Source organism: Hyposmocoma kahamanoa, unplaced genomic scaffold (genome assembly GCF_003589595.1).
Source record: "Hyposmocoma kahamanoa isolate Upper Pololo Valley unplaced genomic scaffold, ASM358959v1 220, whole genome shotgun sequence".
NCBI classification, from domain to species: Eukaryota; Metazoa; Arthropoda; class Insecta; order Lepidoptera; family Cosmopterigidae; genus Hyposmocoma; species Hyposmocoma kahamanoa.
The window spans coordinates 4780521-4806245 of record NW_020653740.1 but is presented as its reverse complement, the minus strand read 5'-3'; the positions used below and the strand labels follow the sequence as shown (position 1 = coordinate 4806245).

General features: G+C 35.0%; 1 protein-coding gene across 4 annotated transcripts in view; it reads right to left on the bottom strand.

The window, feature by feature from the left end:
• Window positions 1-25725, bottom strand: part of LOC113228006 (rab11 family-interacting protein 4) — a 120880-nt gene that overhangs the window by 45166 nt on the left and 49989 nt on the right. The window contains exons 1-5 of one of the 4 annotated variants that reach the window (XM_026461124.1): window positions 24631-25287; window positions 23307-23404; window positions 20711-20835; window positions 14557-14640; window positions 13837-13881 (exon numbers count right to left, since the gene is read on the bottom strand). In XM_026461124.1, coding sequence (XP_026316909.1) covers window positions 13837-13881; window positions 14557-14640; window positions 20711-20835; window positions 23307-23404; window positions 24631-24763 — 485 coding nt within the window. In that variant the 5' untranslated portion in view covers window positions 24764-25287. Of the gene's footprint in view, window positions 1-13836; window positions 13882-14556; window positions 14641-20710; window positions 20836-23306; window positions 23405-24630; window positions 25288-25725 lie in introns of those variants that run through there. The other 3 variants (XM_026461123.1, XM_026461127.1, XM_026461125.1) reach the window with 3 other exon arrangements.

Below are 25725 nucleotides of genomic sequence, written 5' to 3'. Positions count from 1 at the left end.
AAAATTATTATCAAATCCCAAAGTAGGTACTATAGGATTCTTTTTAGCAGTCTGTACAGTGTTACCATAGATAAAGTGGCGCTGTATGAACCAATCGTACCCTAGGTATAATATAGGAACATATGATTACACGTCAATTAACTGCTTTTATCATATACGCATGAAAGTGATAAAACGAACTACAAAAAAAGTACATGAAACTGAAATGATGTATGTAAAAAGTTATGGGCTAATTTCGTTCGTGGAATTTATTAAAATAAACATAATTTTGGCACTCATTTTAGTTTGTACGGACAACAGCGCATCAGACTACACATTTTTGCTCGAAAATCGCCTCCAGTGCAACGGAACAAGATACGTCAATATGTAGCTTGATCTGCTGTTGACTGTGCCTAAACACTCCTTTTGTTTGTCCCGTGCCTTGTGTATAACAAAATAAATAACCTATTTAACCTACAAATATTTTTTGGTTTAGTCAATTAAACCATTTTTCAGGATATAAATCGCGTGTACTTTTGTTTTAACAAATCAAGTTTTCGGGGCCCTTTACACGTCCCATAGTCACGGCTGACTGTCGGCTCCGAAAAAATAGTTTCATTTCCTATGTGAAACAATCTATATTACAATTTTACTTTTTTAATTTTACTTTTAACCGACGTCAAAAAAAGGTGGAGCTAATGGTTACGCAATAACTATGGCCGGAAATTTGACAACCGATTTTGATGATTCCTTTTTGTTGGAAAGAGGGTATCTCAGTATTGGTCCACTTTAAATTTGAATGAAATATTCTACTTCTAAGGATGGTAAACTAGGGGATGGATCCGGTTTCGCGCATTTTCCGGTAACCGGTTTGAATAAAACTTGGCAAATATATGTAATTCCACGAATTTTTGATGTCGGTTTTTTTTAATATAAAAGTTATACTTATTATTAGCTTATTTTGATTAATTGAACGTTGTTGTAGTTTGTTTGTAAAGTGTTGTTGTTTTACAGCAAATGTATATTATCTAAACAAAAACATTAATGAGTAGATTTTCTCTTGTTAATATAATACTGCAAATATATTCACGTCTAACCGCAGGCTTTATTATTGCGTGGGGGCATCATCTTAGATGTAGGTAATTATTGATTATTAAAATTGATTTAAGTATGTGACTGATTTCTATTAAGCCTATATCTTTATCTATCATCAAATTATCCCTTGACATTGTATTTTAATAACATAATGACATTGATCGAAGGGCAGTGAATGAACTGAATTACTCGGCTGTTCTTCAAATTCGTTTCAATAATGAAATTTATATTTTATTATTTATTATATTATAATAATTTCATGTATAAACATGAAAGGCATAAAATGTTATACTGGCATAAAAAATACAATTTTACATTTTTAAATTTCGATCTATGACCTGAGACAATTGAGTTCAAAGGTGTGAGAAGTTGTCTATGGAAAAAATGTTCCAAGTGTAAAATTTTGCGCGGAAATGTGCAGAACTGTGAAAAAGAAACTGGTGCGCTTCTATAATCCATCTAATAACATGAAATAGAAGATTCTATTAACGAATCCCTTACACCAGCAATAACGTATCTTTTCTAGAAGTGTTACAAAAATTTTAGCTTTATGTATTAAGGCAATAAAGGCTATAATTTATTATAATTCAGAGTAGGAAAGTTTCGTAACTAGCCGAGTCATTTTGAGGGAAATAATAGAAGTTTGGAAGTAGCAGAATTACACAATATCCGCTGATGAATTAGAACGTGTTTTTACATCATTCATGTCATGTGTATATATATATATATATATATATATATAATTGTATATGTACTTTATAGTATAATGAAAATGCTTTAAAAATTAAAGTATCATATAGTTTTGACTACCAATTAACCAATATCAACGGATCTGTCTACAAGCTGCATGCTTTTGTTATTATTATTTAAGAATTTGGGTTAGGGAAAACTTAAGTTTAATCATGGGGTATTGAATGAGACCAACCGCTACCAATTAAAAAAGAGATATACCTACGTATCATATCACACAAAAAATTGTCTCAATTTGAGAATAAAAACATAGCTGCGTGACAAACGACCGCTCGGATGAACACAATTGAATGGACATGATAAAATACCCATGCCAACGGTAACACTATGTAGCCATTATAAAACACCTCGTTTTTAGATGGCCTCACCATTATAATAATAACAAGATTACGCGTCCAAGTAAACTGGATAAAAGAGACTGTAAAAAATGTGCTCCGGTTCAGTATTTTTTTTTAGTTTTGAGTAGCTTCTAAGTTACTTATAAATTGATCTTGAAATAGACATCAGGAAAAACGAAGAATAGCGTTTGGAAGAATATTACAGACCTTATAGACGTAGCTTGTCGCGCGTTAACATCTCAAGAAATTTGTATGCATAAATTCCCGAAGGCTGTATGTCCAATATGTATGTATGTATACATTATATATATATACATTTCTTTTTACATATTTGTATGATGGATAGTATGTATAGTATAGTATGAGGATGACATAATGTGGATGCACAACTAGTGCTAAAATATGGTCAGTGGATCATGCTGTACTTGACTCTAAATTTACAATTAAAAAAAAAATTGAGGATGCATTTTGTGGTCTTCAGTTGTAGGTATTTTATAATATTGGTTTTACGGCATCGGAATAAGTAAATTAAGCCAAATCCTCAACAATTCGGTCTTCATTTTAGCGTGTTTATAAAACAACAAGTTTGTTAGCTGAGCATATTTGAACAGCACATTGTCACAACAATAGATCCAACCACAGAACTGTTACAACACAACACATATAATGATGATTTGGTAGCTGATTCTAAGTTATGTGAACGATAAAAAAGCGGGGCAACAAAGAAATCGTAAGGTCGACAAGTTATTGTTGTTTTGTGAGTTGATGACTAACACTATTCTTGACTTGAGGTAACACTATAATGTTTGAAGGTAACGAAAAATAGAACGAATTACCTATAAAATTGAGTCAAATTATAATTGCCTACGTCATTTTAAAGGTGCCTCAATAAATGACAAAGGCACATTCCTGTAAACAATCGACTTTTCGTGTACTAACGTACACTTAAACAATCACACGTTTATTATTAATATTTATGTGAAAATAATACGCATACGTTGGTAATATAGAGTTCGCTTTTCATAAATTGAATTACCTGTATAATTTATGTATATGGACGAAGGTACCTGTGTTAGAGACATTGTAATAAGTGCAAGACTAAAAAGTCCAAAATATGAAGTGAATTGTATTTGTCGTTATGAGTAAATTTAAAGACTCCGTCAGTAATATGCTGTTTACGCAAGCATGACGTAATCATACAAAAGAGCAAGAAAGTATATAATAAGGGAGGGCAAAGTTATTTGCTTATGAGTTAGGTAAATTATGGAGAAACTTTTTACGCTTACCACTGGGGAGAAGTTGCTTAGATATCGTTCTGATATCTGTTTCATATTATCTCCTAAAGGGAAGTAAAATGTGAGCATTCTTGCGTTCCGATTTTGAAGGTAAACTACAGGCTCACGGGAATTCCGTTTCCGACAATTTCGTTTGTGGATGACCAGTAGTGTCCCTTAGATTACTGCGATTAAAGTTCGGAGTGGCACTGCAACTGTTATGGGTAGTCGTGTCGCTTACCGCCAGGCGCACGACTTACTCGCCCCGTCACTTGATAACAAAAAGTTTCATTGCAATATCATTTTCGTTAATTTTGTATGTATCGGCCAAATGCGATTGGCGATACAACCTTGTGGCTAACATATTCTAGGTGGATTCTGAATAAGCACGTCATAGCATCTGTATACATAAAGAACTTAATTGCAACCAGTCGTTAATTGAGCAATTAGAAGACTCAAAATTATGACGACAATAATTAATGACTTAATTATATTAAGTTACCAAAACTAACAAAGTGACTGTCTCTGGTGGTCGAGACAACAGCGATCTCATCATACCGTAACAATGAAACAATCTTCTTAAGTCTAAAAAATATTGGTTATTTATGGTTAAGTAACGCACTCATTTCAAATTGTGTTGTTTTGATTGAAACAACTGAATTCCAAGGGCAATGGCATGAAAAACGTTACTTTAACATTGTATTGTAAAATACTACTGTTTATTTTCTAAAAAACCGGTAATTAAATGTTGTGACGATTCATTCATGGAAATATTTAGATGTGTGCATATAAACGCGTGGGTAGTTTTATTACAAACGAAAAGAAATGAGTAGTACAATTATTGATGAGAGAAAAAGGTCAGTAGAATGAACTTACAGTTAAAGAAAGCATTTTAAATTGATTGAAAACATCGATGTTCACGATAACGCTGTAAGCGATCGATGATTAGTTCTTGAGGAATAGAAAACGGAAACCGTAATAAGCAGGTACCTATTGGTCAAGTCTAACGAAGCCTACAGGGATTTCTATCATTAGGGACATAAGGACATAAGGATGCAAAACAATTATGTAAATAGTGCTTCAATTTACAACAGCCAATTATGTTGTCAATTCATGTCTAACCTGTATGGCCGCTTTCTGTAATGCATGTACTCGTATACCTCGTTCCGCTCCAGCTTTGCAACCAAATAAACGCACTGATTAAAACACAATCCGGCCCCGGTCACATGGAACGCGAGACGCGAATTCGTGACATCACACTGTTGTACCACTCTACACATGAAAGATTATTAAAATACACACGCACATTAATTTATAAACTTTTGATAAAAGAACTGATACTGAGCTATTTCTTCCAAATTCGAATTTGACGTATGCACGTTCCTATTTAGACGCTGATGGATAGTGGCGATTGATGATGAACGTTGCGCGTGCGATGAAAGTCGGCAAAGCGCACGAGTGGTCGCGAGGGACTAACGCTGAGTCGCTGACGCATCAGACGACGCACTGGTGGACCGGCCGGTTAGCAGGCTGCTAGCCAAGCGCCGTCAGCCATGAATTATCCACAAACGAGCGCGGTAACAGCGTTCTAGAACAGTAACTAAACAACTCTAGCCGTCACGTGCAGAGAATAAGGCAAATCGATTCATAATAATATTTTTTGATTGAAACTTGTGTGTTTAGTGTAAATATTTGGGACTACTATTTAGAGCTATAATGAGATTCTGGTTGTTTTTTAACCGACTTCAAAAAAGGAGGAGGTTCTCAATTCGACTGTATGTTTTTTTTTGGATGTATGTTACGCGATAACTCTGGTATTTGTGAACCGATTTTCATGATTCTTTTTTTGTTGGAAAAGGGGTCTTCCAGGGGTCGACTTCCATAGTGGTCCCATTTTGAAGAAAATCATCCACCTCTAAGGGAGGCTGTTCACGCATGAAGATTTTTTTTATAAATAGCGCCTAAATTTTACTTAAGGAGCAATTATTTTAATGGTTGATTTTGCTATTTCTCCAATTCAAAGCGTTTTTCTCTCAATATACTTTGAGTAGTGAGAACCGATTTTTATTATCTCCAGTGTCAAGTCCTGCATAGTGGCGAATTTAAGGTTATTTCAATAAAACTTAGCAAATAGACGTAATTCCACGTACTTTTGAGGTCGATTTTTTTAGTACTCTGTACTGAGATTATTTAAATTTGGTATTTACGTTTAAAACTATGGAGAACCAAAAAATTTTAACTAAGGTTATTAAAATTATTACACAGCTTCTGCTTACTTAGATGAGAAAAAACATCCTTGGTAGTGGCCCGTCTATTTTAGACTTTTGTATTAAAAATATTGTAAATTTAAAATGTATGTTTGTTTAAAAACTCAAACTTATTTTTGTCAGGAGAATTTATCTCACAAATGAATAGTAGATTTTAATCAGTGTAACGATTTCAAGAGTAATTTGTTTTGCATATGAAATAAAGATATATTTCAGCTTGAGTTTAGTTTTAATTGTCTCCGTTTTTATACGTATAATCTCTTAAATCTAAATACTTTTTACTTGTATTCTCATATGGAATGAGTCATTGATACTTGCCTTAGTGATATAGCGACTTACACGATGAACGAATTACTAGTTAAGTAGCACTCGACATTATCTACTGTTTAACATGTCTAGACCGAAAAAAAGGCTGCGAAATCGTTCGTTATTAAATTATTAAGCAGCTCACGGCGATGTACGACGAATGTCTGTTTCCAAACGATTTACTTTTATATCACGAATTACGATATTCCAAATCGAAATCTGTATTTCGTGTTGAACAAAGTATCGAGAATATTTTGTTATTGATTTTTTAAATATTTTAATGTATTTGATAACGAAAGATTTGGATCGGAAAATAATGAGTTACTTGCAGAAATATTGTAGCTTTAAACGTGACAATTTTGTCAATGAACAGGATAATAAAGTTCATTGCTCTAGCAAACAATGAACCATCAATTAACGCAAAACATACCTACTCGTACAGATGCCATTTAAAGAGAGTTATATAACTATAATGGAAATGGGAAAAAATAGCATTAAGAAATAACGTGGCCATCAGCTACAGTAATTTCGGTCTCACGATAGCGCATTTCGTGTGACAAGTAATGACGGACTCTGTATTGCGTCATTCTATTGTGCAGTACAAAATGTGACAAACACAATATGATCTTCCACCACCCTTAATCATAATAAACAACCATTATCATAATAATTAGGTGGCAATATAAAAGAGGCCTAGGTACCTGGTTTACATTGATCTTTTCTGGGCGTCTTTACCCTTTTTTATTTTTTAGTGTTGGGTCATGGAAAAATTTCTATTTTGAAGAAATCATATTTTTCAGAAAAATAAATATTTTTCCTATATTTTCCCTCATTTCACGTTGACACCTGTCAAAAGTAGAAAAATTACTGAAAGAAAACGATGGAGTCATTACAATTTTTTTCGCTGTTGTCCAATTATTTTAAATATCGTTTTTCTCTAACTTGCTTTTAAAATTGTAGTTCAATTTTATTTTATAATTCACGCTAAATAAAACTTCAAAAGATATTTTCTAAACAAAGAACATGTTATACCTTCGAATAACGTTTTTTAAATATTTTTCCAAAATTAACAGTACTCTTATATGTCAAATTATCAGCGTCAAAGATATTCGAGTACAAAGTAAAAAAATATCATATCAGTTAAAAAAAAGTTAACAAATAATTTATAATATCTACTATAATTTTATTTTTGATAATAGCACCAAAACTACGGAATTCGCTATGTTATGTGCCCCCAGAACAGAACCAATGTAGAAAAGTTAATTTCTAATTAGTCCCACCATAATGAACTTGGGGCCTCATCGTTTAGCTTCCAGAATTCGCTATATTATGTGCCCCCAGAACAGAACCAATGCAGAAAAGTTTACTCCTAATTAGTCCCACCAGTAATGAACTTGGGGCCTCATCGTTCAGCTTCCACATTTTTTTACAAAGAAAGCTTACATCAAACACATACATTACATGTCTTTCGAAATATGGCCAATAACGGCTGATGTGGAGGTACATTCCCACTAATTAGGAATTTCGGCATTTTGTAAAGTGCACCTATTCAATCGTATTCAAACGTAATCGTACCTACTGACTTAGATCTTACAGAAAGTGTGCAATTAGTGCTTTAACTGCGTATTATTAGAGTACAAGTTTGTAGTAATAGTTATAAAGTGATCAAAAACCGTGGTAATTGGTACAATAAACATTTTTTTAAATCGACAGAAAGAAAATCCCATTCGAATTTGAAGGCGAACACACGAAATCGTTTCAAGGTCCGGTCTAGATTACAATATTTCGTGTTCATAATCATTAATACTACAATTTTTGGCTAGTTTCAGTCATTTTAACGCTATGTATATTTCTTACATCATATGTAGTGGTTAACTTTTTTTAAATTAAATAGAATTTTTGTTTCTTTAAAAAAAAAAACTGGAAACTTTTGTAAAGTGGTTATTGTCTGAGGTATTTTGGGTAGTGCCCAGGTTTTAATTTCTCTGCTATTCATAGTACAGATAATTCCTTGGTTTGAGGGTATTGGGGTGGCTGTCAAGCACATTTTTAAGCGACTTCAAAAAAGGAGGAGGTTCTCAATTCCAATTTTTTCGATTTTTTTTTGTTGGAAAGAGGGTTCCTCAGTATTGGTCCCATTTAATTTGAAGGAAATTTTCCATCTCTAAAGGTGGCAAAAGTAGGGGATGAATTGGAGGATATTTCAATAAAACTTGGCAAATGGATGCAATTCCACGAACTTTTGAGGTCGGTTTCGGTGTATAAATAGTTTTAATACCTAAGTTTTGATTGTAACGAATATTATGATGTTTTATTACCATGATATATATTTCTTTTTTGTGAAATTACTTCACTAGTTTGTTATAATTATTAATACAAAGATCAAATACAAAGGCAACTCGAACCCCCGTTTACGTCCTGTCAGTAATAATATTAAAGTTGTTTACAAAACAAGCGTACAGAACTCACAATGAACCATTTTTGTAAAAGATATACTGCGGAAATTTAGAAACATCTTATGTTGCAACAAATAACATTTTTAGAGATAAAATTGTTACGCAAATATCATCAACAATATCGACAAAAGTTTTTACATTCTCTACACATTTAAGCTTCGTCGCATCGTTAACTCTGTGTCACAACAACGCGTTAAAACCAAATGGTAATTTTGGTAAATGTAAACAACATTATGTTATCACCATTCAGTCGAAAGACGTCCAGACGTCTGAACATACACCTCCTCCAGAGAACGCCACGGTATGATTAGCCGAATAAAACCGATTCCTTTAGCTATCAAATTTTAAAAATAGACAATTTAGTTTTATCAGTCTTTTCTTGCAGCCTAAAAGGCTGAAGAGTCGTAATAGTTTTTGTAGTCGTTATATACTCGGGCAAGTGGAACGCAGTGAACCACCCGGGTGGAACACAGTTCACTTTCTTAAGGAGAATCCGCACCCGGCAGTTGTTCGTTGCAACGGTAGGTTACTTACAAACGGCACTACGTTCTGTTAAAATTATTCAAATTTCTTTTTCTTTTGAAATTCTTAAATCTTAATGTTGTGAGAAATGGCCTGCGATTCATTTCTATAGGGCGTGATTTTCTCATAGATAATGAATTGTCTTTGTTCAAATACTAAGACGTTTTCATTTTGATTAGAACATGGTACAAAAAGAGTCGAGTTCTTAAGTAAATTATAATACCACAATTACGAGCCAGCGTAAACCGGCAAACGATATTAAATTTATCAATGTATATTTTAAGCTATTTCTATTACTTTAGGTGCCCAGTTACACGAGGACAAAGATTACGCGCGGCGGCCGCGCGGGGTCAGCGCGATGAAATTCGTGTCCAATAAATGCGCCCTAAGCGTACAGGAAAACGGGAGGTAGCGGACTCTGCGGTACGCATACGGACGATGCGTACCGCAGAGTCCGCTACGTCTGTATTGTGAGGGATATTCCCACAGACCATGGATATTCCTTATCAGGAGGATTCGGAAAGGTGGTGCGGTCTCCGGGGTCTTCATGGCCTTAGTGTGCGCTGGCGGGCATTAGACCTTCGTTGCTCTTCTAGACCGTCCGCCGGTTTGCACGAGCCCCAAGACTCAAGCTTGTCACAAAGTTTATCGAATAAATTGTACAGCTAAATGTTTTCAGTAACTTGCCCTATACTCACTCATTACGGTCTTCAGAAAATCTTAGTCACTTCGTTTTACGATTCTTCTTTCTCTGTGCACGCTGTTTGTCTCTGGAAGTCTCTCCCAGTTACGATTAGACAAGCGCAGTCATTAAACATTATTTAAAAACCAAGTAAAGAAATTCTACCTTTCACAATAGCAATATACTGTTGCTAGGCAGCTTCTCCTTCTTTCACATGTGTTGTAAGTATTGTGTATGTAGGATGTATACATATTATGTAGTTGTATGTTATTATATTATATCGTATATATATAAATATATAACATTATATTATTATATATATGCATGTATATTTGTAAGTATAATGTGTTGTTTAATTTTCATTAAAATTTCTATGTATAGTATGTGTAAATATTTATATCTAGCATCCCCGCTTTTATTCTTGTTTAGTCTCTCTCGATCCTAAGGTTGTCTGGAAGCAATCGCTGTAAGCGATAAGACCGCCAATTGTTACCCTGCTAATGTGTTTAATTTTTGTCCTGTAATCTCTCTTTGTATGTCGTGCTAACAATAAAGAATTTTCTATCTATCTATTTACTTCACACAGATAACGACGCGAACATGACTACAAATGTCATATCCTGGAAAAAGGCTCTAAACTTCGTTACCATCCCATCGCCACTCCATAGGCGAAAGTCGATCAGTCCAGGAAGGGCACTATCTACAATCGTTATTTAATTTTAACTCGAGCAATGCAATGTTTAGCTTTAAAGTTCTAACCACAAGTTACGGACGTTAGCTTAACCACGGATTATGAAACATTATTTGGACTGTTGAAATGTAAAACCGACGTTAATGAGGCAATCTAGCATTAGGATACCACAAACAGTTATTTTGTAGTCTATTCCAAGGTTTTAGGTTTTATGGTGAATTGTTTTTTTTCGATAAGTATTATTTTGCATTAAAAAAAATGAAATCAATATCAAACTTAAAAAAAATTGGTCGAATTAGTCGTGAGAAAGATCTCATGACTAATTCGACCAATTCCTTAAAAAAAAAATGGAAATCCTTGCAATAGAAGTCCGTTTTCCTTGCGTATGTTGATGACAGCACAATTGTAGATAGATACTTAATCAATGCAAGGGTCAGTGGAGAAGAAATCCAGTCTTGTCGATAGTCCTTGTTTAGTCGTTTGAATTTGACACTTAAGGCAATCTTCGATTAGAGCGGCGCCAATCTTGTCAAATTTTGCGCTACCAAAACGCAGGCGTGTCTATTCTTCACAAAACGGAGTCACTTTGACCTAATTCCGATTTTTGTGATATATTCATACCGATGACCGATCATCACCACCTACTTGTCCAATTTAAACTTCGGCAATTACATTGAATCCATGACCAAAAATGCAACTATGAAGCTTGTCATCCTCTCATTCTACAGTGTAGAGGAATTTCTTTTAAAGAAATTATATTTTTAATTTTGGACGTTTGTATTTTGAAAATATTTAAATTTTTATTTGTGTTTTTGTAATTCGTATTTTTCTTTATTTATCTTTTAATAATTTTATTTTATATTAACAATAAAACTATTATTTACATTAACGACGATCATGTTACCCTTGATATTATATTTCGAATTGTAATATTATGTAATTGATGATATGAAATAAATGTTTCTATTCTATTCCATTCAGCATATTGAAATTGTTTAATGATATTTCAGCTATGCATCGTTAGGGTAAGTTCCGATAAGTCTTACACGTTAACTAATTTTAACTGTTTTTAAAAGATAATTTTGTGTTCTATTTTTTGCTATTTAAAACGGTTATTCGACCATTTGTCACTTAGCCACGTTTTAGTTAGCAGACGGCAGATATTACAAACACACATCGCGACGAAATTCTAAAGTAAAACTAAGAAAACAAATTCAAACAATAATAACGTGTTTACGAAATGACCATAACACTTAACAGTTTAATAAAACTAATAATTAACATATCAAAAATAAATTTGTCTTAGCATCAGGCCGGTGCTACGGTAAGTTTTTATTTAAAACTATTTTTGAGTTTCCTAAAAAATTACTTTATTTTTGAGGGTATGTATTATCAATCATCCTCGGCGACGACGGCGGATAATCTTTTACCTTTACTCTACGTAATATTTTTAACACAAACTGCCAAGTTGAATACTAACAATAGCTCGCATACGTAATAATATAAAAACTCCTGCCATTTATTCTGACGTGACGTGACGCGATGACTCATTGACAATCTAATATTGGCCACTTGCTGCATTGTTTTGCACCAAGCAATCATTTACACAAATAATAATACACCTGAATGCATATTACTACTCTTTATTTAATTATAATAGAGTCTAAAATGGCTCAGTCATTTTAACCTTTGTAGTTTGTGCTTGATTGCTAAGGTATTGGCAATTGACAATGGAGTTTTCTTATTTATTTTTGTTTGTGTTGGTTACAATGAGAGGCTAATAATATTGTTCGTACATTTGCTATTCACAGAAATGTATAATACTTTTAAAATAAACTCTACATTTAATTTTTGTGGTTTTGTTAGGGTTGAAATGTATGAGAAGCTGTCACGATATTTCAAAAGTTATCGAGTGCCGTTTAGTAAGTACATGATAAAAATGTTGTTGTTACAGAAATATCAAACGAGATGGCGCCGAAGTCCATCAAATCTGTTAATTCTAATTCGTTCCAGTACCACGCAAATAGACTAGATGGCGCTGATTTCAATAAACGGAAAATGGGCCAACTAAAAATTGTCACTATCTAAAGCAAATGAAAATATGATACATCGACTGTGAACTGGCAACCGGTACTATCTAAATTTTCTAAAGATTTTACTTTTTAATATCATTTTATACTATTTCATACTTCGCAGCGTTGCAAGAAATTTAATCACAGATTTATTTAATTTTGGTGCCACAATCGACTTACTTTTTTTTATTTATATGAACTTACTCTTGACCATTACCTAGCTCTGGAGCAAAGATAGGATCTACGATGGAACGACCTTGCCCAGAAGATGCCTATTCAGTCGCACCTTAAAGATACCCGGGTTGTATGAATGCGGAAATACAGACGCAGGCAGGGAATGTCGATCCTGGGCTGTGCGCATAATAAAAGATGATGAAAAGCGCTTAGTATGCCTGCAGGGAATATCGGCCAAGTAAGGTTGATATCCCGCCATACGTCTGGATGTCCGATGGTAAAAGGGGGTGGGCGGGATGAGCTGATGGAGCTCATGAGCATACTCACCGAAATATATTCTATAAAAAACCGACAGACGGGCAACTTTGCGCCGGTGGGCCAAACTGTGAACTTTAGATTCGAGCTTAACGTCACCAATAAGTCTTCTGGCTCTGCGCTCAATCGAATCAAGAGCCTCAAGTTGATACTTCGCTGAGCCATCCCGCAGGTGACTGCAGTACTTCATGCAAGATCGGACTTGTGCTTTGTATAAAGTTAAGAGCTGTCCAGGCGTGAAATATCGCTTAACCTTGTTAAGGATACCCAGTTTTTTGGCTGCAATTTGTGCCTTACATTCAATATAAGCGCTAAAGTTAAGGGTTTCTCAACGAACCGATAACTACCCTGCTGTTATTTGCGCTGGACAGATATCTCTCCGTAACAGTGCTGTCATCTGCATACCCAACAATACCTGGGACTAGCAGGTCATTGATGTGCAGCAGGAAAAGAGTCGCAGAGAGAACCGACCCCTGAGGAACGAATTGATAGCCATCAAATCCGATGAGCAGCCTCCAATGACTACTCTGATTGACCGTTTATCAAGGAAATCTGATATTCAGCTACAAAAGCCAGTAAGGATGCCGTAAGCTGGAAGCTTGCTCAGCAGATTTGCGTGCCAAACCCTGTCAAAGGCCTTCGAGATTTCTAGTGACACCGCTAGAGCCCTGCCGTGTTTCTTGATGGCTTTGCCCCAGCAGTAAGTAACATACACGAGAAGATCCCCAGCTGATCGTCCTCGGCGAAAGCCATATTGACGATCATACAACTTTTAATTGTAACTTCTAACCAGATGCCATATTAATAACGCAAACAATTCTTTACTTCATCCTGCAAAATTGTCAAAATTGAGATACTGGTTGCCAGTTCACAGTCGATATATAATAAAAATGTGTATATAATAAAATAGCTTACTGTCTCATGGAGCCCCATCGGCGATGTGGCAGATTCTCCTGATGGCTACGGAAGAGAACACAAAATCGTGAGAAGCAACACAAAAGTGCACAACCAAAATAAAACAAACAAGAAAAGCAAAAGTTTTATAAGTGGCTCGAAGCTACGTTTCGTGATAATTAAATACTCAGAGTAATAGAAGAAACATTTAAGTACTAAATAGATTCAATAATTGATCGATTATTAAAATTAGTCCCATTTGAAATGTCAAAAGAAATTTTAGTCATGGAATAATTTTAAATGCGTTGTTACAATCTGCTTAAAATTGCATGTATCCACCCTCATAAAAAAGGGACATAAAGGAAAATTTTGCTGAGATCGTCTAAGTGCAAGTGGTAATTACACAGAAATGATGAAGCCACAAAGGTTATTTTCAGAGTTTAATATATGAAAATACCTTGAAGACCGATATTTTTATGTGGCATAAATGTATTGTTTTGAGGTGACCGATTTGATTCAATAATTTGCTGCCTAAATACGCGCACTTGATACTTAAAAATATTTTTAAATTTAAAAATTCTATAATACTCGTAGGCATATTCCCTGCAGTCCATGAGCTTTGGTAGGGTGTAATCATACGGCCCACCCTAACATTTCTCTATAAGTAAGATGAAGGTGGATATACAATTACGCAGCTATTATACAGCAGTTTTACATTTACCAAAGAACGATTGAACTCACCTGGGTGGAGTTCGTCTCAAACTGGTTCGCGTCCAGGAATGTCTGTTGAGATGATTGGCCGGACTCCTCGAGCGATTTTCCAATCTGTTAATAGAAATTGTTATAAATAACTACTCTACCGAAACACTGATTATTATTACATTTATTTAGATATACAAAAACTAGCTTATTAGGTACACTTTATCAGGAAAAAATTAATATCCATTAAGTACATACATCTACGTTATTCCAACATCAACGTTGATTTTATAAAGAGACAAAGTTTATTATCTACTGAGATTAAAACGGTACGTGTTTTTAGAAACACAAGTATTTGAAAAGCATTACATATTACCTACCTGTCTATTGCACTATCAAATTTCTTATAATTAATTAAATTTGTATTAAATTGATATTCAATTATTTTTGGTGAAATTACTCCAATAGTTTGTTATAATTATTAATACAAAGATACATATGTACCAATACATAATACATTTAGAAAAAAATCCTTCCGAACCGACGTCTTCTAGCAAACCGTGCTAGACGCTATTTGGTTTTTAACGACTTTTTAGCCGTAGCGCTATCTATGAGAAATCTATGAAACCCAGTTAGGTAACTTTACAGCTACCAGCCCTGGCTAGAGACGTCGCTATTAATTGTAATTAAATTTGTATTGAATTGATATTCAATAATTTTTTTGTGAAATTACTCCACTAGTTTGTTATAATTATTAATACAAAGATCGAACACTTAGAAAAAAATCCTTGAAACAAATATTGTAAATGATAAAAGGGTACAAATGTCTAATTACTAAAGAGTAATCCTCAGAGTTTCTTGCTTATTTTACTCGAGGGAATCTGCCTCATGAGTGAGTAGGAAATGTTTAACCAATGATGAGACGGTTTTAATTGTAATTTGCGTATTCATGAAATACAGATGTTCTTGAAATGAATTGAAATCAAATTTTATTTCTTAAAACATGATGAAAGTGAGATGGAACATAGTATTAGTAGAAGATATATTTTACCTGATTAGGCATGCAAAATTTTACTTAAAATTAATTGAAATATAACACTATCATTGGACATGATTAGAAGACTAATTAGGTCAATGAATACCAATAAAATAATGTTATATCTATTAAATATTATACACAATATATCAAGTATTAATTTTACATCAACATTCATCTAGAAAAACTTTATATATATATTATAGTAGACCAGTCTATTTGGGTCCCTTACACTTCTACTATGTAGGTACAGTCGATGCCTTAAGATACCGGACGCCCTAGCCGTCTTTTTGGTTCTGAGAGCATTCTTACGCATTCAACAGAAAAATGTTAAAAGAATTCGTTAAACAAGTTGAAATTAGCTTAAACAGTTCTTAAAACGTTATTCACTAATGATACTATAAGGAAGTCATGCCAAAATTAATTTTACGGCTTACAGACTAAAGGTTATGTTTGTTTAACGCTTTTCTGCACACTGATCTACTCAAAGCTAAAAAGACGGTAAGGGGGCGAGGTATCTTGAGGGTATTGACTGTACACCCGTAATTTTTGTCTTGATTTGCTAATAACCTTTAGAGTTTCATTATATAATCATATATAATGAAAATCTAAAGTAAAGGCATATTTTTGAAAACATCGATTTTCTCTCACTAATTGCCGTGTCTGATAGTTTTATCGTTACTTAATAAGACTATAAGCCTATTTAGATTTTATATGTCACTATAATTGTCGTATCACTATCTCTTTTATATATGTTATATAATATAGAGCCTTCGCATTGGGAACAGCAGGCTGCCAAACGGCCGCAGTGGAGGGTACTGGTCAACACCTAAGTCTGTGACATTGATAATGAACGGCGTGCGGAACTTGATTTTAAACGTAACGAACTAAAAACCCGACCATCTGCGGTAATCAGTTATAATCCTGAAAATAGTGTGCTCGCATGCTCGTAGTGCGCAAGGACCTTCGCCCAGAACGTTGGCTACATAAGCCACAAGCGAGTCCGAACGCTGCCTACACCGATGTCCTCGATGTGGTTGCCTTAGTCGAAATTGCCTGGGAGCATTCATTTTTTTTATACATGAAAAGCTAGTCAGGTGTGGGACAATACTAGCCTCCTTGTCATAACTAACGCATTTGGTAACTTTCGAGATATTGGCACCTAAATTTTTTTTTTAAATGTCAATTACGTTGATTTTGCTTAACTATAAAACAGAAACTGAATAAGACATAAAACAATCGATTGGAGGTTGTAGATCTCGTTTCGCTGGTTCCAGATACGTTAATAACTCAATTTTGCTAAAAATGTCGATTACGTTAGTTTTGATTAAGAGGTCAGAATATGTATACCTCAAATAGTGTAGGTTAAATGTGGTTGTTTTAAGGGAACTTACACATTACATACAATAGCTTAATGTTACTTTTATTTTTATAAAAAATAAGTGAGCATGTGACCTTAATCTCACCTGATGGAAAGTGACAATGAGGTCGACGATGTAGCATGCACACCTAAATAATTCCTAGCCACTCTCACCTGGAAAGGGCCAAGTTATAGCGTTCGGGGAACAAGTCCGCAGGCAGGGAATTGCATTCCTTTGCCGTTCACCACATAAATGTGGAAACAAAACGCTTGGTGCGCATCTTTGGAATATTCACAACATAGGCAACTTACAACGCAACATATGAACCCCAGCCTACGTTTCGTCCCCGATGACGGGACGAGATTATGATCCCATCGCATAATCTCCGTATATCCTGTGGAATACCGATGAGCAGGCAACTTTACGACGTTGTTCAAGGCTATGCAGCTTCGTCTCTACTAAATCCGAGTCCCCTATAAGCCTCTTGCCACGCTTGTCGATTGTATCCAAGGTGGCCAGTTGGTATTTCGCAGAGCTATCACATAAGTGGCAACAGTAGTCCATACACGACCGGACTTGCGCTTGGTACAGTTGGAGCAGTTGTCCCGGTGTGAAGTATGTTCCTATCTAATAACCCGAGAGATAGGGTTTTCCGGAGAGTCTAGGCGCTCGACGGAAAGCCATCCGCCAGTCATACGGGCGGGTGTCTCTGGCGGACCCGGACTTGGGTATGGACTCGTTGGGGTTTGTGGTTAGCTGTAGGGATGGACACGTTCGACTGCCCTGGTGGTGTGTGGCTGGGACGATCGTCCCGCGCGCAGCTAGCGCGTCTTAGTAGTGGTCTAGTTGAACTGAGGCGAGAAGTCGCGCGGGGCACGGAGTTGCCCTTTAAGTCGGTAGCTATGTCCGGATATTGTCGCAGGACACAGCTACTTGGCATCTCCGGCTCTAGCCCGGAGAGCTAGCAGAGGATGAGCTAGACATTTTCTGGTCCCTCCGGCAACGTAGGAATTTGGGAAGTGGAGAGACGCCGTTCGTTCGGCGTCGGGAAGTAAGCGTGCCTTACAGCACCGCCACCAATGAGGAGATTTAATAGTTGACTCAGAGTCGGCGGCTCAGCGGCGGCAAGTGTCAGTCGTGCGTAACGCGACGGGAAGTGAGCGTGCCTACGACTCCGATACCTATCAGGAAAATAGGGAAGGTGCTGTACGTGAACCCGAGGGGGCTCACCTAAGGCTAGTCTTACAGAGAAAAGGATGAAGTCCGTGCAAACGTACTGATCCGGGATTAGGATCTGGCTTAGATGGTGCCTGTGCGGGTTCGCTCGCACAGGTCATAGTGCATAGCTTCTCGTATACCCAAATGGTCGGTGGGGAGAGTCACTATAATCAAAACTAATCTACAAAGAGATGGGGCTGTCCCAGTGTGAAGATATAATTGTGTAACTTAGTTGAGAATGACGTTGCTTTTTAATACAACATATTAAGAATGGAATGGACATTCTAAGGTTCACATAAAAACTTGATTCGATACATTGATTTTTTATTTGTAAGTCAATGATTCGATAAGTATTTTTTTAACTTGAAGATTCTATGAATGAAATTATTCGTTACCTTGTTTATGCTTAAATAGGAGAGTTATGCAATTACAGACAAAGATAACTTGTTTCATGTCGTTCATATTATTTTTATGAATTTACTAACTAAAGTAAACTAACTAGTAACTTAACTATTTCTTTTTTCTCAATTTGTTTTGTTTTTCTATCCATTAACTTGAGAAAAACTAGATCAGCTACTTTTTGTGGTAAGTGCGCTGTCGTATATTTTTTGTACAGCGTTGTTTCACTAAGTAGGTACCTATTTATGCAACTTCAGAGCAGAAATTGTACAACCGATTACATGCCGATTTATTGTCAAAATGTTTTACGTCTAGGAAGAAGTTGAAAATGGTGCCATAATTATGCGGAAATTGAGCGATGAAATTGGTTTCTTTTACACTTCATTTATTCCCTTTACAGTTTATAAATTTAATGTGAAGAAATTATTGTTTTGGGTAATTTTCAGGTTAGTTTTCTCTACCTAATTTCGGTGGCAATTTCTGTTATTTAAATATTGTAGAATAGTATCATTGTAGAATATGTAGAATATTATATTATATATTATTATTAATGTATAATATTGTAGAGTATTATATTATGGCGTTTTATTTCATATTCGAGTGTAGCGACCTGAAATTTTATTTAATATTTCACGATGATTTACTCAAATACTTGAATAAAAATTGCTACCGAAATTAGGTAGAGAAAACTAACCCGAAAGTTACCCTGTATTGTCTTTCATATTTTGCAGCAAAGAGGTCTAAAATTTCACTCGGAGTACTGTAACTACACTTTATTTGCTATACTTCTTAAGTATGTACATAAAGAAACTAAAAAAAGCTTAGATTAAGTGCATACCTAATTACACCTTGGTACGTTAGCTACCTTCTTTATACCATACACTTACTGTGCTCGTTACCATTTAGGTTAAAGACTTTTGCACTTTAGTTTAGCATTACTAACTCTTTTGAGTAACATTTTAGTCTAAAGTAACTTTTAAAAAATTAACTTATAAAAAAAAATTAAAGCACCTATATTTTTAACAGAGTTAATATCTCTATTAATAATGGTTAATTAACGAATAAGTAAAATATTAAACACAAAAATAGAATGATGATAGTGTATGTATATGTGTAATTTTCATGTTCATATTATATTAGTTGTTATAGCCATAAGTTATTAAAAATAAAGTTTCGTCAATTAAATAGCTGCTCTATGATGCGTAATTAAAAATAATTGATCGTATATTATGAGGTATAATTATTTCTTTATGCTTATATTAAAATTTCTTAGAGGAACATATTTCTGGTTTATATTTTCCTCCTTGTAAATTTTATAGGCTATTACAAGGCTTACTGAATGTAATGAGGCCCATGAAACTACATATGCACACACAGCAGCAACATATATTACCTTTGAAACTCATTTTACGAGTACATTGGCTTTTGCTATAGTCCATAAAATGTATTTTATTTCTTACTTTGAAATGGATAGTAAAAACGCTTTGAATTTAAATATAAACCTGTGGTCCGCATTCTGCATTTAGACGAGTCATAATAATATGACTGCCTCCGTGGCCGAACGATTACCATGCCGGACTGCCACGCAGAGGTCCCAGGATCGATTCCCGGGCCGGGAGAAATATTTCTATGGCCTACATTTATTTCTCTCATGAGTTTGGGTGTAATTTGTTGTTGTCTATGTGTGTGTGTGCATGGCACCCGCGATACAGGGTTTCCCTAGTGCGGGGCTATGTTGAGTGTGTGTATTATTATTATTATATATTTAAAATAGGTATGTGTGTGTATTATTATATTTTAAACGCTTTATATAGGTGTATAAACCTAGACGCAATCTCGTAACAAGTTGTTACGAGATTGCGTCGCGTAAAAGCAGTGTGATTGTGTTTGATATGCAAATAAGTTACTACAGCTAGCTTAGTGGTTTTTGGTTTTTACAGACGAAATAAGTTCACCAGTTACTGTATTGTTCGTACTTAGTAGGTAGGGCTTGCACTATTATATTCGGCCACATATATAGAAATAAAGGCGTTGAACAGTGCGCAAGAAGATGTTCAGCGGAGGTAACCACGAAACGTGGAAAAGTGATTGAAACCAAATGGACACGAAAAGTAGATAGACTGCTGCACTACTAAGATCTTCCATATTAAAATATCTAAATGAGTTACTTCACGATACTAACGGGTTACTGGCGGGTACATCGGCGTCTGCTTCTCCGTAGCACTCGAAGTTCTCAGCGTCTGAGATCGAGTTGCCAGGACTAGAATCTGCTGTGGGCTCCGGCTGTGACGCTGCTTCAGTGCCATTCTGGAAAATGGATATAGGTAGAGATTATTATATACACTAATAGAGCGAAAATACAAACGTTAATGCTATGGGAATCGACTGTCTGTTTCATCGAGGAGTAGAATCACCAGCGAGTGTATTGAAAAGTAAGATATGCTATACACGAATGCATACACAGCAACAGCATTCTTGACTTAAGACAATCGTGAAGATGTTATACAAAATTGTTTTATGAAAGTTTCGAGTACTTGTTATATCGTTAAAAACTGTCGACACCCACGAAAAACAAACACAGTGTCAGTCTTGATAAGTGCGGTATTTCGACAAAAAATATGTGAATTGATATTAGTTTCGATATCGAAAATAAACCTAGCTTCAAATTCCAAATTGTGTCAATATTGATTGACCGAATCGATTTTCGATTAACACTTGTCGTGACTACCTTCGTAAAATATTCAGTAGACAGATTTTGTCGATAAAAGTCGACATGATAAAAATCAACAGTTTAATGGATGCTCAGTATAACGTGTAGGTAAGTTCCGGTTGGTATTCAAAAGTTGCTAGTTACGAGGTTTAAAACTGGTGAAACAAAAATTTTATGTAAAGGTTCTGTAGAGAGAGAGCGAGAGAGAGAGAGAGAGAGAGAGAGAGAGAGAGAGAGAGAGAGAGAGGGTTGTTATTTTTTATTTTAAGCGCTCACACTCATTATATATCTTCTGCGTACTTGGATGACAAAATTTGTAGCAGTGACCCGTTTAGCTCTTGCAGATCTCGATCTATGTTTGAAATATTGTTTTTTTATATACGGAACGAACAAGTCGTGCGCGAATTAGGTCATATTTAAAAGACTGTTCAATCACCAAATTCAACTCACTCCAAATAGAACGACGTGTGCAACGGGTGGTCAGAGTAAAAACAGCACGCCAGCGTGAGTTAATGTAAGTTGCAGAACACAGTTCCTGGTGTTCTTTCTTTTACAAGCTTATTTAGGTATTAATTTTTTTTTTATATCAAGTGACCGGACGAATAAGCCGTGCGCCTGATGGTAAGCTACAAGCCTGTCCATAACAGTTGCAGTGCCACTCAGAGCTGCAAATCGCAAAGACCTGAGGAACACTGCCACTGCGCCCGTCACTCTGACACATAAGTTCATAAATCCCATGTGCTTACCCTTAAAAACCGGAAGCAATAATGCTAACGTTACTGCTTGGCGGCAGAAATAGGTAAGGTGGCAGTACTTCCCTGGACGAACTCTTTCACAAGGAGCTCTGCTGCTACTACGTAAGTTACAAATTCATTTAAGGTGCAATGTACGAGTATTCGTTTCTATAATAAAATTCCTGTTGTTATTCAAAATTAGCCATTAACGAGGTTTAAAACTATAGTGAAACCAAATCTTTATACTAAAGGTTCTGTAGAGAGAAAGATATATTATATAGCTTCTGTGTACTTGGATGACAAAATCCGTAGTAGTGACCCGTTTAGTTCGTGAAGGTAGTCTTGATCTATGATGTTTTAAACACTTATTGTAAATGATAAATGTTTGTTTACGAAGAACAACCCCTAAAGTTTCTTGCACATTCTTCTCAGGAGAATCTGCCTTACAAATGAGCAGTAGAGTTTATTCAATATGACGATTTCAAGTGTAATTTGCTCACCTATGACAAAGATTATTTGACTTTGACACATGTCATATTTATAAGTTATGTTACCTATGAGTATAAAATGCTTAGACTATTTTTTTCCATCCTCTAAGATAAAATGTGACTTATGACTGGTCAAAAATACGTAGGTAGATTAACCTACGTATTTTTGACCAGGCATATAAATATGTATATATTAGGTTTGTTTGTTATAATCATATATTTGTTGCATTTATGTAATTAATATATTAATATTTTTTTAATAATTATATAATATTATGTTTAATTTGCCGTTGACTGGTAGAGAATGCTTTTAGCATTAAGTCTGCCTTTGTACCATTATGTGTTGTGGTCAATAAAGTTTAATAAATAAATAAATAGAATGTTATCAAAATAATCCAATAGCGCTTTGGAATATAAATATGAAATGGGATTAGACCATTCTGTGAGAAGGAGTCCTGTAATGTTATTGGACTTTGTTCTATAATATTACGCCATTGAGTACTTCACAAGCGTTTTGTGTAACTAATCTCTCCCATCGATAACGAATGCCATCACCTCTATCTTTCCTCGCATATCATAATATGAAATTAAGGGATTTAAATCAGAGAACTGAGTGCCGGTGATTTGAATTCCTATGTATGATTCCAGTGATATGTAGCGTTCACCAGTATACTTGGTATCCGCAAACATTTTTTAGGATCGCTGAATGGATTTTAATCAAAAGTGCGACCTACATTATTTTTGTTTAGATAGAGTTTTACCAAATGTTTACATATTTTTGCGAATTCAGACTGTTTTGAGGCTAAGTGTGCATTGATAAGATAACAGATAGTATTATGGACAAACCTGTAATTTGTTGGGTAGGTTAGACGGCGAGGAGCGTGGCGACTTGGTCCTCTGAAACACGCTAGGCGCCATCATGGCCTCCGTCGATAACTTCACCTCTGAAAGGAAAATAAATGACAATGTTAAGTCAAATGTACAAGTAACTGTTTTGTGTGCTATAATTGATACTAGGGTCTTAGACATTGTGTGAAATAGTAAGTTTGTGCCAAGGTTTATATGCCGTATCTCTGACTCAATGTGGACAAGTCTCATGTAAAATGCAGGTTTTTTAATCTTCTTTACACGCTGTTTCATATTTTAGTTAAAATTACGTAACTGTAAATTCCACAGAGCACATTTTGCTGTGTTTTAAAAATAATATCGTTGTTTTTGTAAATAACACAATACTTTAGTAACGTAATTAATCAGAACTTTTTATAATTTTTCGCGTACCTACGAATGTCTAATCTATAATTGTATCAATGGTAAATGTGTAGAAAAACAAAAGTATTTCAAGGTTTGCATTGTGAAAACAATGCTTATCGTCCCTAATAGTAAACATTTACAGTTATCTTACATTAAAATTTGTTCCATCGTAGTATGAGAATGGTGTAAAGATTTCGGTGTATGGCACTCTTATGTAACCAAGGTAAGTCACGAAAGGTGAGCCCATAGGTCGTTTATTTATGAAGTAACAATAATAACGTTCCACGTTTTGAATATTTAATTACAAACGTTTATTAAGCAAGCTACAATAAATGCCCGATAACATTATCATCCGTTATCTTTGTATCACGTTGATTACGATTTAATTGCAAGACGAAAAACAACGAACATTTTAGAACGTTCTTAATTTGTAAGATGATCTGCTTTTGCACACAAGCCTCGTTCTTTTGTTCAACATTGATTGTACTTCTTTATATTTGCAACTTAAATCCTTTCAATATTTACTTACACATAGATATGTAATTAGACCCGAAAAAGTATAACACATATGATATGATATATACATATATCGTAATCTTATAACAGATACGTTACGAAAATAATGGTTTTAACAAAAATATTTCTCAAATAACTAAATAGTAATTAACGATATTATTGTAGTGAAATATCTGTTACATTGTTTCAGTATAGGTAAGTTTGCGATATTTTCGAATATCACTAGAAAATTCGAAGGCTAAATTAAGGATCGATACGACGAAACTTAAGATATAAATGTTGGTAAACGTTCTGTTTACGATAATGAATAATTGCATAACAAGTAGCAACGTTTAGTAGCAGTAGCGCTCCTTGTGAAATTTAAACCTCATTATGGTGATTAAAGTAAAATCCAGTGCAATACCTATAGTTTGGCGAATCAGCTGAAAACAGCATAACACGAGCTTGCCAAGCAACAGTATCGCCTGCCACCAGGCTTCCAGGACACGGAAGACATCTGCAGCGTCGCTCCGCAGCACTAGCACCACCTCCCACATCGATATTTTTAGTGATACGAACACTCAGTCGAATAGGAAGGTCATATCGATTCATTTTCACTTTTATATGTTACACGAGCACTTTGATTTTGAATATATACGACATGGTTTACTTCGGCTTTATTAAAGTTCATATAGAGCATAATAGAGTTTTAAACATTTTATCTTCTCACAAACAATTCATGGAAGTAAGTTTTGTAAACAAACTTTCACATTTTTTGAAATTTATTAGAGCAGCATAACAGAAGTACACACTTGTATGTTTACTATCAGAAAAACATTGCTGTAATCATGTAGGTATTCCACCTAGAGTCGTTTTGTGATTGCGATATTATGGTGGCGGAACCGGGTTTAGGCGAGCAACCTATACTTATACGCACACACGCACTACTAAGGCAAATGGTGTGTGTTTTCTTTCTAAACTCCTCTTAGCGGTTTTTTTTCCCCGGAAATGTGTCGTTAGGAACATAGACAACAACAACAGGATTTACATTTTTTTATCTTAAGAGTTTAAAAATCGGGGCACTACCTCACAGACATTATTTGTAAAACCAGTTTTAGAAAGTCAGTTTATTTCATTGCAAGAATGTGCGTCGGCGGAATATTTTTGATAAGAGAATTGTGTTATCGAGTCTAGCGGTAAAATGTGACTAGCGCCGTTAATGTAGAAACGAATCAAGCGTAAGCTTTCGGTTCACTTTCCATGGTTTCCTACTTTGTTGGTAATCTCAATCGGATTACATCCGGTATTGCCTGCTTGAGTAAATAGATGTTGCAAAATTTTCAAATATTTGTTCCATTATTGTGTTGTCTCTGGACATGCTCAAGACGAAGTGGTTTCACGTATTTTTTTAAAATAAAAAGTTGAGTACAATGAAACTCAACTTGAATATACAAAAAAAAAGTAACGGTATTACTAAAAAATTTTTCTCTTGATTTGATTTTGTGTGCAATAATATAAT